The sequence below is a fragment of the Varanus komodoensis genome, unplaced genomic scaffold (genome assembly GCF_004798865.1).
Source record: "Varanus komodoensis strain SLA01 unplaced genomic scaffold, ASM479886v1 scaffold1, whole genome shotgun sequence".
Classification (NCBI taxonomy): Eukaryota; Metazoa; Chordata; class Lepidosauria; order Squamata; family Varanidae; genus Varanus; species Varanus komodoensis.
Genome location: NW_025335268.1, coordinates 56,589,351 through 56,608,517, shown reverse-complemented (window position 1 = coordinate 56,608,517; position 19,167 = coordinate 56,589,351). Strand labels below are relative to the sequence as shown.

Here is a 19,167-nt window from a genome sequence, read left to right as displayed (position 1 = left end):
GTGTAGAGCATTGCACCACATGGTGCGAGAGTTTTAGGATAACAAATGATCATCCATAATCTTAGAATAATAGATAGAAAACCTGAACCAAAAAGAAAATCTTCCTACTTATCTATATCATATCATATACATTTATCCCTCTGTAAGTACCTGAAAGGATGTCACAAAGAGGAAGGTCAAGATCTCTTCTTGCTGACACCAGAGTGTAGGACACTGAATAATCAGTTCAAGTTGTACAACCCAGATTCAGGCTGGACATCAGGAAAAGCTTCCTCACTGTCAGAGCAATACAACAGTGGGACAAGCTGCCTAGAGAGGTGGTGGGCTCTCCCATACTAGAGACATTCAAAAAGAAAACCAGACAACCATCTCAGTGGGATGGTGTAACCTGGTGTCCTGCAATGGCAGGGGGTTGGACTCAATGGGCTGCATGGCCCCTTCCAACTCTACTATTCTATAATTCTATGGTCATTTAGGAAACCAGCTTTGCCAGTAAAGTTAATGATAACTGAAGAAGAAAGTGTGAGACATATTAAATAATGAAGTTTTACTATTCCTATTCATCATGAGAATTCTGTTTCAGTACATTCTGCTGCTGAAAATCAGAACAAAAATTCTATAAAGGGACCAACTGGGATATTTTAATACAGAGAGAAGAACAATACAGATCCATAGAAAAATGAGATCCCAAGCTATTTTAAGTCTACTCACCACTGTTTTCATCTGCAGTTCCATCTAACTGAGGTATAGATAGGTTTGCTAGAAGCAAATGGTTATCATTCCAATCCATATCATCTTCTGAAGAGCCATCATCTTCACTTGAGCTCTGATTCCTACTTCTGCCCACTGACCTAGAAGTGCAACTTATTTTATTTATTTTATTATTGATTATATTTAGGATAGACATCAGGAAAAGCTTCCTATGCCCCACCATTTTTCCTTTCAAGAAACTCAATGTGGCTTACATGAATTTCCTCCTCCTCTAAATCTTATCCTCACAATAATCCTGTGAGGTAGGTTGGCTTGAAAGTCTGTGACTGGTCTGTGAACCCAGATCTCTTGAGTCACTACAGCACACTGGCTATCTGAACAGTTTTGGCTAGCATCCTGATAGTTTAATGGTAATGGGTATGGGGTACTTTATTTAAGAAAGGACCAAAACTCTACAAAAAATGGGACATTTACTTCTTACACTAAGGATGTGGTCAGAATCAAGCACCTGAAAAAAAATAGGAAACATTATCTTGCTTTTATGTCTCTATTTTTCAAAGTGACAGGGTGCAAAAAAGTGATCATCAGAGTATTTCCGTCTCCTGAGAACAGGAGCTGTTTCACATAAATTATGGAAGATATGCCCAAAACTGACTATTTTCAAAGAACATTATATTGGAGTTGTTTATCTCATCGGAACATCTAGTTCAGCAGTGTCTACACTAACTGGCAGCAACAGAATATTTTCATTAGAAAACCAAAGATTGTCCTATATTCCACATAATTTTCACTCCTCATTCTCACATGTGGCATAACCTTTAAAGTATTATACATCTCCAAGAAGGACTGTAGGCAATACAACTTGAACTGTTGTTTCCCTGCCTGTTTGGTTGTGTTTGCTGACCTGGCAATGGTATTTTGAAAGCCATTACGAGAGGCTAAAATGAATCCAAAGCCACATAATGAGTTCATGGCACAGGCAAAATTTACATTTGGGCTCAAGTCCAATGCTTTCCTTCAAACTGCAGAAATTAGTGCCAAGTGGTCAAATTGTTAATTCACAATATGAAATACTCTGTATCAATTCCAAGGAAGACTTACTACTTTATTTCTGCAAGTTAAAGTGCAATAGGAGGGCAGAGAGGCCCTATCTCAGCTGTGGAGCTCATGCTTTGTATGCAAACAGTCTCAGATTAAGAAAGCCAAATTATATAACTTGGTATTTTGGTTATTCCTACCACAATGTTCAGCAATTATAGGCTCAGCTCACACATTGTTTCCCAATCTTCAAACAAGGGCTTGGAGATTAGAAGTTCTTGATTTATTACATTCAAGATTTATTACTTCTTCAAGAAGCTCTTGTACTCCTGCTGTCGTGTTCAGCGCACAACAATGTTGTGAAGTTAGAGAATGAGCGAGCCAGGAGGGGGAAGAGGTAAGCTCAAAGTCACCCAGTGAGCTCCATGGCTGAATACAGATCTGAGCTGGATCTTTCAAGTTTATACCACTATATACCCCAACTCTCATGTGCCACAGGTGTGCACACTTCCTTTCACGTATGCAGAGTTCTTCTCTCCTGTGTATAGTTTGCTGTAACATGGGAATCAGAACTGAACTATCAATTCCAGGCTTCTTTGATGAGACCAACTTGGTCACCCTGTATGATAACCTATAGTAGGAGACACAGAGGGAGTGCAACTCTGCTGATATTCCTGGACAGCTCATCTGCTTTTGATACCATCAACCATGAGATCCTCCTTGGGTGAGTCTCTGTGCTGGGAGTTGGGATGCACTGTGTTGCAATAGTTCTGCTTCTACTTGGATGGCAATCTCCAGAAGGTGGTATTTGGGGAATACTGTTCAGCTGCAAGGATTCTCCAGCATGCAGTCCCTCAGGGATCTGTTCTGTCCCCAGGGTGTTTAACATTTAAATGAAACTGCTGCACCAGGTCATCTGGAGTTTTGGAGTGTGTTGCCATCAGTATGCTATAGTTAGGTGGTTCCCTTGACTGTATGGAGGGTGTTCTAGATTGCACTCCCCCTGAAGGAGTAGGTTCGTAACTTGGGGATGCTCCCTGATCTACCTTTGTCACTTGAGGCTCAGGTGGTCTCAGTATCTTCTACCAGCTTAAGCTGGTGGCCCACTACACCACAATCTAGACAGGAATAGCCCGATTTCCATAATTTATGTTCTGGTAATTTTGCAATTAGATTATTACAATGCACTTTATGTGGGGCTGCCCTTGAAAGCAGTTCAGAAGCTGCAGTTCATGCAGAATGCGGCAGCAAGATTAATACCTGGGACCTGTAGGTCTGAACATTTAAGACCAGTTTTGACGCACTTACAATGGCTGCCTGTATGCTTCCAGTCCCAATTCAAGGTGCTGATTTTATCTTTTAAAGACTTACATGGCTTGGGGCTGCACTACCTGTTGGAGTACCTCTGCCAACTGTCATCTAGTCAGACACTACACTCAACTTCTGTGGTCTTCCTGCAAGTGTCAAACCTGCGGGAGGCTTGGTAGGTGGTGACAGTCTTCTCTGTGGTGGTCCCCCATCTTTGGAACAACCTCCTTGCTGAGACTTGCCATCTTTTCAGTTCCAGTTCAAGACAGTCCTTTATGCAGAGTCCTTTAAAAATTTGCTTGGTTACCAGGGGCCTGAGAGGATTATCCAGGTACTTTTTGTTTGCAAGGTCTTTTTACTGTGTGTTTTTTTTAGCTCTTTTAAAATAAGTTTAAATTTATTTTAACATTGTTTTGTTTTTATGGTATTTGTATGTTATTATGGTATCATGTTGTTTTGTCTTATGTACTGTTGTAAACTGCCCAGAGTGCTTTGGCTATGGGGCAATATGGAAATGAAATAAATAAAAACCATATTTAGATAAACAAGGGTTGCTTAAAAACATGGCTTGCAAGCAATATTTGAAGCTAGGGACTACAAACAATCCAATTAGAAAAATGCCTTTTATTAAGCAAAAGTATAACAAGCTATTTTATAAATGAAAGAGAAAGCAAGCACAGAGAAAACCCTGAATAACAGGTCTAAAATGAATTAATATAATGAAACCAGCATGGAATTCCTCAGGGGTTTGTTTCGTCTCCTGTGTTACTTAACATCTACCTGAAACAGCTATATGGGATCATTTGGAGTTGGTGACACACAGCATTATTTCTTCTTTTCATCTTCATTAGGTGAGGCTGTGAATGTGCTAAACCAGTGCCTGGCTGCAACAATGGACTGGATGAGGGCTAATAAAGTGAAGCTCAGTCCAGACAAACTGAGATGCTGTTAGTGGGCAGCTTTTGGACCAGATGGGGATTTTTCAACCTGTTCTGGATGGTTAAATGCCCTTTAAGGAGCATTTCAATAGTCAGCGCTCTTGCCATGTGAGACTTGGGTAGCCTTAGTGCCATGGAGAGGCTTCTGTCATAGCAGAGCTAACAGGGATAGTTGGTTTCAGTAATGTATACTCTGGTAATCTCCAGCTTAGGTTACACAATTGCATTTCCACATGGTACTGTTCAGAAGCTGTAGCATGGCAAATGCAGTGGCCAAATTAATAGCTAAGTACAGAATGTCTAAACAATTAGCACCAATTTTTCTGGCTCACTTTGTGCTGGTTCATTGTCTATAGGATTCTGAGTTGATTAAAAGTGCTGGTCTTACACAGCTTGGGACAATAGCTGCCACAGTGTCTCTCTCAACTTAAAATTTACCCACCTACCACAGTCAACTTCTTAGGGCTTCCCCTTAAAGCCCTCTCCAAAGGAGACACAGCTAATGGCAAACAGGAAGACAGCCTCCTCAGTAGTGTCTCTACAATTCTGGAATAAACTCCTCAGAAGTCAGCCTGGTTTCCACTGTGACACCTTTCTAGTGCCTTACTTTTTCAGTGCCTGACTTCAAGCAACCTGCTTGGGAAGTTTGGGCTAAAGTAAACTTTTTTGTTCCTACCACATTGTTGAGCAATATTTTTTGTAACTTACTCTAAGCTATCAATGAGTAAAGAAAAAGATTGCTATATGTGTATATTAAAAAAGTCACTTGGTGCTTGCCTTTTAACTGTTTAGATTTTGGGGCTTATTGCTCAGGACCATATTGCTTAGGGCAAAATATGCCTTAATAAAACAATAGGCTTTTGTAAAAACCAAATACAGAGTAGTAAATAACCTCTAATTAACATCTAATGGTTAATTAGTTGCATTTAATGGCATATGGCAGGCTTATTTCTGCAGGGGTCTACTTTACTGAATGTATGAAATGTGTTCAACTGTTCAAACAGTTTCTAATACCTATTTTTCATTTTTGTACTGAATGTCATGCTGTGTATTTACATTTGTACTATATGCTATTGTATTATACAAATTGCTGTTACTTTTTCTGAGTTCTTTGGCTCTTGAGCACAATATAAAATAACTATTGTGTAGAATATGTCCCTATAGAAATATAGGAAAAGAAGAATAATTCTAGAATGGCCTGTAGCACAAATGAGAAACATCTACTCTGTCATTTAAAATTGGATTAATTACTACTCATTGTGTTTTCTTAGCTGCCTGCTTGTAAAACCACTTGAGTTTGTATAATCAACCATATTTCCTGCCCTACCTCTTTTCATAATATACTATAAAACTCTGTAATTCCACAATCCAAATATACCTTCTCTTCACATTGTCATCATTAGGGCTGCTGTCCCATCGCTGGGACATTAGCAAGCTGAGCTCCATTTCTTCCTTTTCAATTTGTGGCTCATTTTCTTCATCATCACTGTTTTGTGGATTTCTACAGTTTCCAGATGAAAACTCTTGCAATAATGTATTCTGTCCTCCAATTTCATATTCATCATCCTCCAATCCAGCCAAGAGCTGTATCATGGCTTGATCAGTGCTATTATCCACTGCAGAAACAAATTCAGACATATCCTTTTAGCCTACAGCTAGCTTGCTTGCTTTTTAAGAAATCCATAACTATGTTTATCTTATGGACTCAAGAGATCATGTTCTTTTTCTTTAAAAGCCTATATAACTCAGATTTGCAGACCGAACACTTAAAAACAAAGCTAAATTTCACATGAACAAATCTTTAACATTGATGACTCTTTTATTCTTTCAAAATCTAAAAAAAATACTTTTAATATATAATTGAAATATTTTAATATGAAATAATTATACTTTCTTCTCAAGCTTTCACTAGAATGTGGGTCCACAGCATACTAGGAATCATAGACTCCTCTTTCAAAAGACAGTGACAGTCCAGAACTATTTGTAAATGACTGGACTAGAACACTTCTTCCAGAAATCTATTTTTGGAGGAAAGAAACTCAATTTAGCAAACAGCATGTGATATTAGTGATAAAATTTCAACGTACAGCAGAATAGCTTTTCTTACTGTAGAAAAGGACAACATATTTCTGGATCAGACTTACGGAACACTGGGGTATTATGTAATCTCTGAGGAGAAGGCTGAAAATGCTGACTATTTTCCATGATGTTCAAAATGGCTTCTTCATTAATAACTGCATTTTCTTCTTTATACTTGCTGCTGGACTCTAAAAATGAGGTTAAGAATCATGGACATGAGACATCTACAAGATTTTCCTTTACAGACATATTAGCCTGCTCAAATTACTTGAAGAGTGTTTTTGGAAGATATTGCTAGGGACACCTAAGGTAGGGGAATTTTGCAACTTCATACTGCTTGTGCTGTTCAAAAGGGACAGGTGTTGAACATTTCTGAAACATCAATATTTTCCATTTTGATCAAGGGAACCTCATGCCAGCTCTTTTTTCCTTTCTAAAAAGAGAATTATTATGCATAGCACATGATATACAAGTAACTTAAATATAACATTCAAATAGTGACATGGTAACTATATGGTAATAAAGTCGGCCAAAAGTAGGTATACAGTGAATTGAAAGAGTTCATCTCACAAGCATTATCAACATTGGTGCTAAATGGAATCCATGTCACAATGTAGGGGACAGGTTCCAGGAATGTTGCAACATTGATGGAGGACATTTCAAGCACCTAAGAGACTAAACATGATACGATCAGTACTGTATTCCTACTTTTGGCCCACTTTGTAGCAGCTTAATAAACACACTCTTAATACATGCTTTCTTATTCAGCTAGTAATTGATACATCTATATTTCTAACATGTAATCCATTTCCTATCTTCTTTACAGTTGCCCATCTTAAGTTTCTTTATATTAACTGTATTCCTAACACCATGTATAGGTATAAATATAGTTAAAATTGGATATACAGACATGAAAGCATAGTTACAGAAATTATTATAGTCAGAAGAGAGCCTGAAGTCCGATTTAAAGCAAACAAAAGTATATTTATGTTGCCATTAAAATGCTTTAACCTTTATTACATAATCACCAAGTAACTACTAACACATTTCATAAAACAATTATACATATACATTTATTTTCATATCAACTTGTGGCATTTTTAAATACACGGTATTTATTTATATCCAAGCCATATTTTCTTTACATAAAACTAAGCACAGGTAGCTTACTCATAACATGGAACATTCTAGAGCTAAACAGAGCTTTAGGCAGGAGCTATGCCCACATCCCCTGTGTATGTTTCATACATGGCTCCTGCTTGCCTGTCAATTCTGAAAGTGGAGGAAATAAAAAAGGGAGCCTTTGTTGTGCAGAGGGGGTGAGTTGTGTGAGTCCACAGGTGATCATATGAAGAATCACAGTTACAGGTAAACAACCTGAATTCCTCCATGGTTTTTGTAATTCACACAAAATGGGTGGCTGAAAAGCAGTAAAAGGAAGGAAATGTCATGCCAAGATAAAAGAAATGACTGCTCAGTCAAAAGTTGCATCAGTGTGAGCTGATATCCAGGTGGTGGTGCCTAATAAATGCAAATCTTCACATTAGAGTTGAGGAAGCTAGGTATATCTGGCAGAGAAAACTATGGCTCAGGCTGACTGACCCTATACTTGTATGAAAACTTGGAGGTTAGCAAATTGGTAAGTGTGGCATATGGTTGCTTCTACCCACCCGGGAAAGGCCTTTTGAAGTCATCAGTTGAACTTTCTTGGACCAAAGCAGCAAACAAAGAGATGTGTGGATTTTCTAATGAATGGGGGCTCTAGAGATTTAGAAGAATGCCCTTCAAACACCTAGAGAATGAAGCTTCATGTCCATTGGGGCGGTAGGCTGAGGAAGACAAGTAGTATAATGTCTGAGTCAAATGGCATTGAGAGACAACCTTCAGAAGGAAGGAATAGTCTTTTTGTAAGACTACTTTGTCCTTGGGAAAAAAGAGACAGTTAATTTTGAGCACAACACTCACCATGCATGCTGACCTAATGGCATCAAGGAAGACCAGTGCTATACTGAAGAACCTAAGGTAAGTTATGGCCAGAGGACTAAAGGCTCAGCAAAGCCTTTAAGGAACTGCTTGTCTGGAGGGTGGGAAAACCCTTCAATGTTATGATTAGCCAAGTTCAATGCTAGATAAACCCTGAGAGATGAGAGTGCTAACCCTTTCAAAGAAAGTCTAAGATGCCTGGTAGACTACAGGATATCAGGTCTTGTTAAACTGGTGCTAGACAGGTCTGAAAATTCTTTCACTTGGCAACATATAAAACCTGAACAGAATGTTTACACAACATTGCCCACATTTCTCAAACTTGGTTGGAGAATCTATAGGGTTGGTTGTGTGAGACTAGGGTTTTAGGTCTAGGTGTCTGATCCTTCCATTGTTTATCAAACAGAGATCTAGAAAGAGAGGAAGACAAAGGAAAATACAGCTGGATAAGATGAGGAGTGCTGCAAACCACATTTGTCCTGGTCAACTTGGGGTTATTGGAACGCAATGAATAAACCTTTGTAAACTGTCCCAAGATGTCTGTGATGGGACGACATAGAAAAGTTTTAAATAACTAAATGAGCTCCATTGCTCTATATTTTGGTTACAGCTTGTGTGATCAGAAGAAAGGGGCGGGGGGACATGTACATTAGGGCACCACCACACTACTGGAAGGAGGGGTTGTGACCAACTCTGCTGCAGAAAAGACAACACACAGAGTTGTGAACTCTGAACTCTAACTTCAGAGTTAGAGCTGTGGCAAAAAGGTTCATTGCAGGAATACCCCCCATTTGAACTGTCTGCATGCCTTTTGCTCCTAATCTTCTGAGCAAAGTTGGGAAGGCTGTCAGATGCTCCTATCAGGTTTATGACAAGTGGAGTAATGTGGGAGTGAACTCTCCCATCCCAGCTATTGAGGATGAGATAAAAGAAAATGATTTCATCCGATTTGGACAAAGTGCTCTGTGACAACAGATTCAGATGCCTGCGGGGCTCTGGCAACAGCAAGAAGTTCAAGTTGGCTGATATGTAGCACACACTCTCAAGGAGACCAGAGTGTTTTAATCCTGAGTGAGTTGCACTGATTTTTCCAACATGAAGGGATATGTTGGTAGTGACTATTACAATTAGATTAGGGGTGGTTCTGAAAGTTGAACCTGTACAGGGGTTATGTCAGAACCATTCTCACTGTTGAATGGGAGGTCTTCTACACTTGCTCCAGCATCTTGAGGATCTGCCATGGCCTTAGAACTACAGTGAGCAGTTGTCCATGTTGATTTGTTGGCCTGCCAGTCTATGGGCCTCTGGAGTATCACCTTTCCCATAACTATAAAACATATATGTCAGCCTATCAACAGTGGTTAACAGTGCGATAAATTCTATGAACTATCAAATATAATTTCCTTCTCTCTGAGTCTTTGGAGCAGAGTGAGCTTTTCATTCCTCAAGAACTGAAGAAAGGATCACATAAATAGTTGATAGTTTGCCTCTCTGAAATAGAGTGTTGCCATGCAGCAAACGCTGCAACCTACAGAGCCCAGTTTCTTTCCCTCAGGGTCCAGGGGGGCAGAAGTTGACAGAAACTGAGAAGGAGCCAGAGGAGGCTTCTTGTAGATGGAAGCAGAGGTTGTATACAGGGGCTGGTTCAATGTCTGCTGCCTTGGGGTGGGTGGGGGGGTTTGCTCCTACAGCAGGGCATAAAGATGTTATTCTATTATTTCCAACCTGCTTGGTGAAGGTCTGGCAGTATGTACCTTTTGAAGGCAGAAGAGGCAGTCAGCATGATATTTTCCTGCTACAATAGATTAAATTTTTGGAGGTCTTGAAGGCCATGCAACCCTGGGGAAAAGGAGGGAGGAAAAACTCAAGAAAGGAAAGCAGAATGAAAGAAAGAAGCTCTGTTTAACATCCCAGAAAGACAAAGATGTTTAAATGAAAGCCATAGAGAGCATTTTCCAAATGCTACTAGAGGCTGCAGCAGATAAAAAGGAACTGGGAGGCAAGCAGGAACCATGTCAAGAGTGTTTGCTGAAGAGGTGAGTTTAAGAGGTGCTTAAAGCTCTGCTTAGTTTAGAATATTCTGAATGATGCTCTGCACAGGCATGTGACCAATATATATGAGCCACTGGGAACATGAAGAACAAACATTAATCAATTCTCATGGAAAGATCCCATATCTGTCTTCATATCCCTTTACTCCATCATTTTTGCTCTCTTAATAAGTACTCTACTACTTCTTCATTTAGTAGCAAATAGTATTTTGACTGCTGTCAACAAATCCATACCATTTCATTGTGCTGTTTTTGAAACTACATCTTTAATATACTCTAATAACATTTCTGCTAGCAAAAGCAGGAGCGGAAAGACACATTTCCTCACCAATTCTCCTTCAATATATACAGAGCAAGTGGAACATGTGCTGTAATACTTTTCCAACTCCACATCTGTCCTCTTGTGTACTGACAAGCGTACAAAAGGAAGAAATCATTCCCTGCCTCCTCTTCTGACACTTACTTTTGTGCAGTTTGTTCACAAAAATACCTCTGACTAGATCTTTTTCATGTAAGAGAGGGGTATTCATTGTGAAATTGAATTGTACTAATACTAACCTTTGCTTGGTTCTTCATCTCTGTGCACTTCTATCATATTTGCTGGTGAACATGGAAACATGGGAAATTGTACCTCAGAATGTAGTGTCAATTCAGGAGAGAATTCCTGTGATCCATAGTCTGGTGATCCAGATAATGTCCTAGACAATAAAAAATAGCATTTAAAATGACAGTATAAGCCACAAATAAAGAAAATATTAATAGTCAGATGGATGCTTACAAAGGGAGACTGCTTTGCTTGAGGATTTCTTTAAGTCTCTTCTGAAAGAATTTTTCACTTTCTGTTGGGGTCACAAATCCACGATCTTATGAGGAAAAAGGTTATATAAGTAGTTTAATATAACAAGGACTGCTGAAAGAATTATAAATAAGGATGCAAACTTCTATTTCTAATTGCCCCACTCTTTATGGATTTTTAAAAATAAAAAATAATTCAGAGCAAGTGATATATGGCCTATGAATTTTGAGCAAGCCTGAAATAAAGGATTTTTGTCTTTTAACAGTTTATATACCACAAATATTTTATATATACACATAAAATAATTACAAGAATATAAAATATGATTGGATCATTCTTTCACTAGTTGAATTTCTCTTCAATTCACAGATGGGCTGTTTCCAAATCAGACAAATTTGAAAAATATTTAATGAATTTCATGTGGAAGCATTAAAAAAAAACAGGGCAAGACTCAAGGATCATAATCCAAGTAATAAATTACAATACAAAAGAAAATATTAATAGCAAGTAATTTAAAAGTAAATATAGGAGTATTGTGTTTATAAATATTGTTAGACTCAATTAATTATAAATATTTCAACTTGCATAAAAGCTATGGAGTTTCTAGGAGACCTCCTTGCATTAGACCAGAGTGATTTAGATCAAATAATAAATGAGTAGTCTCATTTCATAGCAAGTAAATTAGATATTACCTACTTAAGCAGTAGCTTACTGAAAGAATGCAGAGTTCAAGATCTCATCTTGACTAATTGTATTAAAATATATTTCTCTATTTGAATAATAATTATGAGATAATTTCTTGACTTCTGGTCAGAAAGATAAACTGAAAATCCGTCAAGCAATACTGACCCATGATACGTACCTCCCCAGAAAAAAATAAACATTATCAGCCTCTCTCTACCTTGTGAGTTTGGAGGACTAATCTGAGAAGACTCTTTATTCTCTCTACGTCGTTGTTTCTCATCATCCCAAATTGCTTGCAAACCTGGATTCCGACCAATCTGGGCTAGAAATGTAAAAGTAACAGATACAACATATTCAACAGGAGTATCAAGTTTACTAAAACCTAATGCAAGAGTTTTCACTCATGCAGCTCCTGCTGTTCACAAAAATTAACTTGTTTCCTTTAAGTAATGGCAAGTTACAAGCCAGCCATTCTTTAAAGAAAGAACATATAAAATGTTTACACATAATCTTATGCAAATCTAATTAAAAAATTGTTACTTCTACCTTTCATCATACTATTAGGAAATAAGAACTTTCAAATGGAATTTATTTATGTTTCTATTTTAATTTTTTATAAAACTTGGTTTTTCTAACATTTGGTTTCTCTCCATTGTACATATTATTTAATTGACTCTTCCTATTATAGCATTTTACTAATTATAGCTCATATATTTAAAATACTAAGGATAAACACTATGTACACAACTTATTTATGTCCTGAATGATTTACACACAGATTATTTGTTTACCTTCAATATCCAACCTATTTAAAATATCAGCAGCCACTGCATCCACTTCTAGTTCACAGGTGCTCTGTGGTTCAATGCCCTCCAGTGTTAAAGAGCTGAAATGACATTAATGTTAAAGAAAGATTAAAATATATTTCTTAATAAAATTATATTATCTTAAATTCAACAAATAGGAATGAATATCATTAGTCAAAAATGTTATATCAGTATACATTTTCAGTACTCAAATCATACCAGGTCCATAGTAGTTTAGGTCATCGTTAAAACATAGGCAAAAGTTGCTTAGTTATGTGCCCTGAGAGTTGAAATATTTGCAAGTTATTCTCTATCCAGTGACACTAAATTAGAAAGGCTCCCAATCTCACAAAGCAGCAGCAACCAGAGGATAGGGTGAATTAAGAAGTCAGACTGGGATTTTATCACATGGTGTAAGCAGAACTGAGTTAACTTATGGGAATCCAAAGACAAGCTTTCATAAGGCATTTGGCAATGTACTAGAAAGGAGAAGCTTATTTAGATATTTACAATGATACAAAGAAAACAGGCAACCATATAAGCATCTGGGAGAAATATGCATAATTTATGTTACGTGTTACAGAGTTTCAAAGTAATATATAAAATGTTCTATCAACTAAGCAATACTTCAATAAATCCCCTTCAATATAATATGCTCACTAACCATCTCGTAACAACAGCCAATGCGTTGGGCACTAATCCATCAGCAAGTAATCTTTATCATTTCCCATAACAACAACATAGAACAAACTTCCACAATATACAATAGACTTTAAAAATAAAGTGTAACCTTCAATTTCATTCTCACTGATTAATTGTTCAGCTTTTACTAATTAGTTGAATTAAAAGCTTTAGTTGGTTAAGTTACTAATTAGAGCTTGCAACCTTATTTAATAGCAATACTGAAGTAATACACACAGCGGACTGGAACCAAGCTAAGTTAATCAGTTGGGCTTTACTTATGACTAACCCTCACTGGTGATTTCAGTGGAAATTCAACTTAGTCTCAATCCAAACTCACTTAATTTTAGATATATAAATTTTCCACTTTGAATAATTATTTTTACAAAAATAGATCTGGTTATATATACTAACCTTGGTATCTGATTATCTCCCCATCGAAAAAAGGTGCTGGTAGCAGAAAGTCTTGAAAAATCATCTTTATAACATCCAATTTCTTCAAACAGCTCACCTACAAACAGAACAGACAAAACTTTCCAGAATTGAGAATTCTGTCAATCCCTATTACCCACTTAAATTTGAATTTTTTTTATCTTGAACAGTTAACAGAATTCATTGCCTTGGAAATGGCAACCCAATGGCTTTATCCCTTCTCGCTATCATAGAAAGACATTTCCAAGTAAGCACACAAAACATTTAAATGATTAAGAGACCTAAGCTGATAGAAGTTGCTCTGTACTACCAACTCCACCTGTACCTGTAGTGGAAATATTAGATCCAAGAGTACCCCCAAGAGTATCCGTTCTACATATTACAAAAATAACTCAAATCCAATCCATACTGTTAGAACAGAGAATGTTCTTGACTCTTCTTTTGCACTTATGTTCTTAACTGTTCTTTTGCATTCATTCCTATATTCAAGAGCAGCACACTTAGACCACATCCAAGGACCAAAGGACCAAGTGCCACCAGGAAGCTATACCTCCTCACCTTCCAGGAAAAGTACCACTGCAAGGGGGAGACCAGTCTGCTCCCATACATTGACCAGAGAAGGAACAACTACAGAGAACTTGTTTCACTCTTCCTGGCCAGAAAGAACACCTAAAAAGAACTAATGCTCAAGGTCCCTCTAGCAATTCCATTACTTAAGTATTGTGGCTTTTAGATTTCAAGCTTTAAAAGAGTCCCTTGAAGAAGCTAACCCTAGTTCCACAAGATTTAACAGCTGCAGGTCAGTTGTTAACATACCTTTCCTGGGTGCAATGCTTGAGACAGTGGCTGCTGGTCACCACTTCTGAATTTCAAACGGAGTTTCAGTACTGTTTAGAATGAGAACTACACTGATGACATCCTGTGGGATGACATTTGCTAACAGAGGGACAAGGAGAGTGCAACCTTGTTGATCCTCTTGGACCCATGGCTTTCAATACCATCAGCTATGATATCCCTCTGGACAGGCTGCACTATCTGAAATAATGCACTGTTCTGCTTCTATCTGGATAGTCAATACCAAAATGTGATACTAGAGATTTATTGCTCTGTCCCTTGGAAGTTATATTCTGAGGTATCACAGAGTTCTATCTTATGTCTCATGCTGTTTGACATCAGCTGGGGGGGTGTTATCTGGAGATATGGATTGAAATATTGCCAATATGTAATGACATCCAGTTATCTCTCTTTCTCATTACATCCAGGTGAGGCAGTGGGAGTTTTCAATCAGTGCCTGACTGCAGTTACAGACTGGATGAGGGCCAATATTGGGTGCTTTGCCTAGCTAAGTGGAGTTCAACCTGTTCTTGAGGGGGCTGTTCTCCCACTAAACCAGTTTGCCGAGTGTTCTTAGAGCCAGCAGTGCCACTGGAGACATTGGTGGCCTTGGACTAGGTAGCAAGGATTGCAAACTTTTAAAGCCTACAAACTTGGAGCCAGGTTACCTGAAACATCATCTCTTCCCATATATACCTGACCCGATTCAAAAATTATCTTCATGGGACCTTCTCCATGTGTTCCCACCAAATGAAATTATGGTCTTTTTGATGGTGACACTCTGGTAGTGAAATGCCCTTGCACTTGCATTGTGGTCTTTTTGGTGGTCTTTTTGTTTTCCTAGTCTTTTTAACCATTCATATTTGTTTTTAAATGTGCTACTAAGTTTTTAGTTCTTTCCTTTCTGCACTAGTTTACAACTAAGATAAACCATGCTAGATCATACTGATGGTCCATTCACAGGGTGGCAAAACTGCTGTCCACAGGATCCCTCAAAAGCAGGATGAGTTAACACTTCCCTCCTGCAAACTGCCTGCATACCACCTCTAGAACCACATGTTTGCTCATAGCCATCAAAACCAGTATCCATTGATAGCCTTTTCCTCCATTAATTTATCCAGGTGCCTTTCAAAGCTGTCCAAATTGGTGGCCACCACGAATTCTTGCAGCAATGAATTCCACAATTTAACTATGCACTGTGTGAAGTACAACAAGATGCCCGTATCTTCAGGAATAAGTTCCAAGCCCCCCAGCGGATGCCTGAAACCATAGATAGTAGCAAACCATGGATAGCAGCAAAATTCTAGAGCAAATGATAAAACAGGCAGTCTGCAGACACCTTGAAGACAATGCAGTAAGTACTAGAAACCAACATGGATTTCTCAAGAACAAATCCTGCAAGACTAATCTAATATCATTTTTTGATTGGGTAACCTCCCAAATGAACTGGACATAATGCTGTGGACATAATCTAGCTACGCTTTGACAAAGTGTCCCATTGATATCCTGATTACCAAACTTGTAAGAAGTGAGCTAGATAGGTAGTGCAAGTATTAGGTGGATCCACAATTGGCTGCAAACTCAAACTCAAAGAACATTCATCAACGGCACATTCTTAAACTGGGGAGAAGTGACAATTGGGATGCTGTAGGGTTCTGTCCTTGGACTAGTACTCGTCAACATTTTTATTAATGATTTAGATTAAGAAGTACAGGGAAAGATAATTAAATTTGCCGATAACACAAAGCTGGGTGGAATAGCAAATACCCTGAAAGACAGAGGTAAGATACAATTGATCTCAATAGGTTAGAATGCTGGGCAGAGAGCAATCAAATGAAATTCAATAGGGACAAATGCCAAGTCCGACACTTAGGTACAAGAAACCAAATGCACCACTACAAGTTGGGGAACATTTGGCTCAACAATTCTGCAAATGAGAAGGATCTTGGGGTTGTTGTAGATCACCAACTAAATATGGGCGAACAATGTGATGCAGCTGCAAAACACCACATTAGGCTGCATTATCAGAAGCATCACTTCCAAAGCATGTGAAGTACCAATTCCATTATACTCAGTGCTAGTCAGACTTCACCTGGAGTACTGTCTCCAGTTCTGGGCACCTAAGTTGTAAAAAGACATAGAAAAGTGAGAAGGGCTACAGAGGAGGGCAACAAGGATGATTCAGTGACTGGAGGCAAAATCCTATGAGGAAAGATTGAGAGAACTAGGCATGTTCAGCCTCAAGAAGAGAAGACTGAGGGGGATAGCACTCTACAAGAACCTGAAAGGCTGAAGGCTGTCACAAAGAAGAACATGAGCTCTTCTCATTCGTTCCAGAGTACAGGGCACAGGACAACAAACTTAAGTTAAAGAAGCCAGATTTAGACTCGACATCAGGAAGAATTTCCTCACTGTCAGAGCAGTATAACAATGGAACCTACTACCTGGGGAAGTTGTTGGCTCTCCTCACTGGAGACATTCAAAAAGCATCTAGACAGTAATCTGAATGGGATAGTGTAACTTAGTATCCTGCAACAGCAGGAGGTTGGACCCAATGGCCTTCTGGCCCCTTCCAACTCTACTATTCAATATAACTGTTGCCCACAGTAGTTTTGCAGAGGTGCCTGCAACTTTTTAGGTTATGCCTTCTTTGAAATACAGAGCAACACCTCCTCCAATATATCCCTCTCTGGTCTTCTAATAGAGTTTATGTCCAGCAGTGACCATTTATTTTGTCAGAATCTTTTAAAAGTTTTATATTATGTCTGAACATTTTTGTATTTTGGGCCTTTAATTTTTGTTAACTGCTCAGAGAGTTTAGACTATTGGGCAGTACATAAATATAATAAATAACAATTAATACATGATTAATATTTCCAAGGTACTTTGGGATCCTTTTTCAGTTAAACAAGGTAAACATGCTTTAAATAAACAAATTCTACTCATGCACATCATATAGCACAAATGAACAGTGAAGGATAAGAGAGAATACAAAACAACTATTACAAGGCAGAATGAATTATTCACCTTGTTTTACACCAATGCCTATTTTAGAGCTTTCCCTAAAATGGCACAATTTTTATCAGTTGAAAATTTACATACCTTTTTTCTTTGCTGTTCTAAACTTGACGGCAGCCAGGTTTATTAAATTCATTCCATATAGGTTGTAATCTATGAAGAGCTGGAGGAGGTAGGGAATATGAGCTTCATGAGGTTGGTAAATTTTATTCATTATGGCTCCACCTTGTAGAAGCTCACACACTCTATATGAGAAAGATGTCAGAGATAGAAAACATTACAATATTAATATTTCAGTGTTATAATTAATTATGGAATCATCATTGACCTATAACTCAGAATTACCACAAAGATGCTTTCTGGTACATACACTCAGAATTATAGCCAAACAGTCCAAATTATATGCACTAAAACTATGATCCAAAAGAGCTCACTTCCATGCATGTAATGTATGGCTTGGATAATTGTTCAAGTAAGTTGTTTGCACCTGTTTAAACAAAGGGAACCGTTCATACACTGGAGAGCCAGTGTGGTGGTTAAAGTTTTGAACTGGGGACCAGGGAGATTTGGGTTCTAGTCCTCATTCAGCACCAGGTGACTTTGGTCTGGTCACAGGCTCTAAGCCCAACCTACTTCACAGGGTTGCTGGTGTATGAGGATAAAAATGGAACTATGTAAGTTGCCTTGGACTCCTCATAAGAGGAAAAAGGCATAATATAAATGCAATCTAATAGTAGTAGTGATGATGATGATGATGATGATGATACAAAATCTCAGATTCAAAACCACAACAGAAAGGAATATAAGGATCTAAATGGATTTTCCTGAAAACTATAAAAGCACCAAGTGAAAAACAGGTCAGATTCTCAAGTGCTATCTCTAGTTTGCAAATGTCATCAATTACTGCAATGCAATACAGTAATTTAATTTTCCATTAATAATGACAGTTTCCAGAGAGATTGTCTGTAACTTATAAAAAAGTGCAGAATCAAAACTTTTATCAGATGGTCTGTTCTTTAAAAAAAAAAAATCTGACAGAGCCGGTCAGGTTTGGCACTTTCTGCAAACACAATTCTCACAATTAATAGTGTTCTACTCTGTACTATCTTCCTTTGCCTTTACAATCCCCCTTTATACAAGCTATTCCTTAATCTTAATGGTCACAGTGACCCACAATTTTGTTGATATTCTATGCTACATATGATATGATGATGTCCAGAAATACTTAAATCTGATCTGCTGACACTGCTACTAATTTGGCTGTGGAAAACCAAAGTGCAAAAAAGATGTAAAATGGTTCTGAAAAGCAAAATCAGTTGGAAGAATAAAAAGGTGCCAAGCAACACTGCAACAATAGAAGCATTTGGTAAAGTATTTTTGTTATCTGTTCAGCTTCATAAAATGTGCTACTTTTGAAGCAAATACTGAAATTTGAGAACAGTTAGCATAGCTTTATGCCTAAACAAATACCTATGGATGTGCACTTGTATTCCATAACCCTGTGCACATTTTCATCCGTCTATTTAGGGGAAAATAGCAACTGAGTTTCTCCACAAAATCTAGCAAACATCATTCTTACTTCCCAATAGCTTAAAAGCTGCTAGCTCTCAAAACCTTGCACTTCTAAAAGGCTTATCAATTTTTAATCCACATTTATTTTCCTAAAGCTGAATCAGTTCAGTTTATTTGCCTGCGTCAGTTGCTTTTTGTAACAAAAAATCATGACTTATCTTTATTGGAATGAGCTGCAGTGATTTTTGGAAACATGTGCTTTTTGACTTCTGTTGTGGTCACAAGGAGATTGAAAG

At 37.9% G+C, this 19,167-nt stretch overlaps 1 protein-coding gene across 2 annotated transcripts in view; it reads right to left on the bottom strand.

Moving 5' to 3' along the window:
* Window positions 1-19,167, bottom strand: part of REV3L (REV3 like, DNA directed polymerase zeta catalytic subunit) — a 73,863-nt gene that overhangs the window by 39,330 nt on the left and 15,366 nt on the right. Inside the window, exons 4-12 of one of the 2 annotated variants that reach the window (XM_044426290.1) lie at window positions 17,444-17,604; window positions 13,490-13,586; window positions 12,380-12,474; window positions 11,806-11,910; window positions 10,887-10,971; window positions 10,667-10,806; window positions 6,140-6,262; window positions 5,374-5,611; window positions 712-851 (exon numbers count right to left, since the gene is read on the bottom strand). In XM_044426290.1, coding sequence (XP_044282225.1) covers window positions 712-851; window positions 5,374-5,611; window positions 6,140-6,262; window positions 10,667-10,806; window positions 10,887-10,971; window positions 11,806-11,910; window positions 12,380-12,474; window positions 13,490-13,586; window positions 17,444-17,604 — 1,184 coding nt within the window. Of the gene's footprint in view, window positions 1-711; window positions 854-4,190; window positions 4,197-5,373; window positions 5,612-6,139; window positions 6,263-10,666; window positions 10,807-10,886; window positions 10,972-11,805; window positions 11,911-12,379; window positions 12,475-13,489; window positions 13,587-15,689; window positions 15,696-17,443; window positions 17,605-19,167 lie in introns of those variants that run through there. The other variant, XM_044426300.1, reaches the window with a different exon arrangement.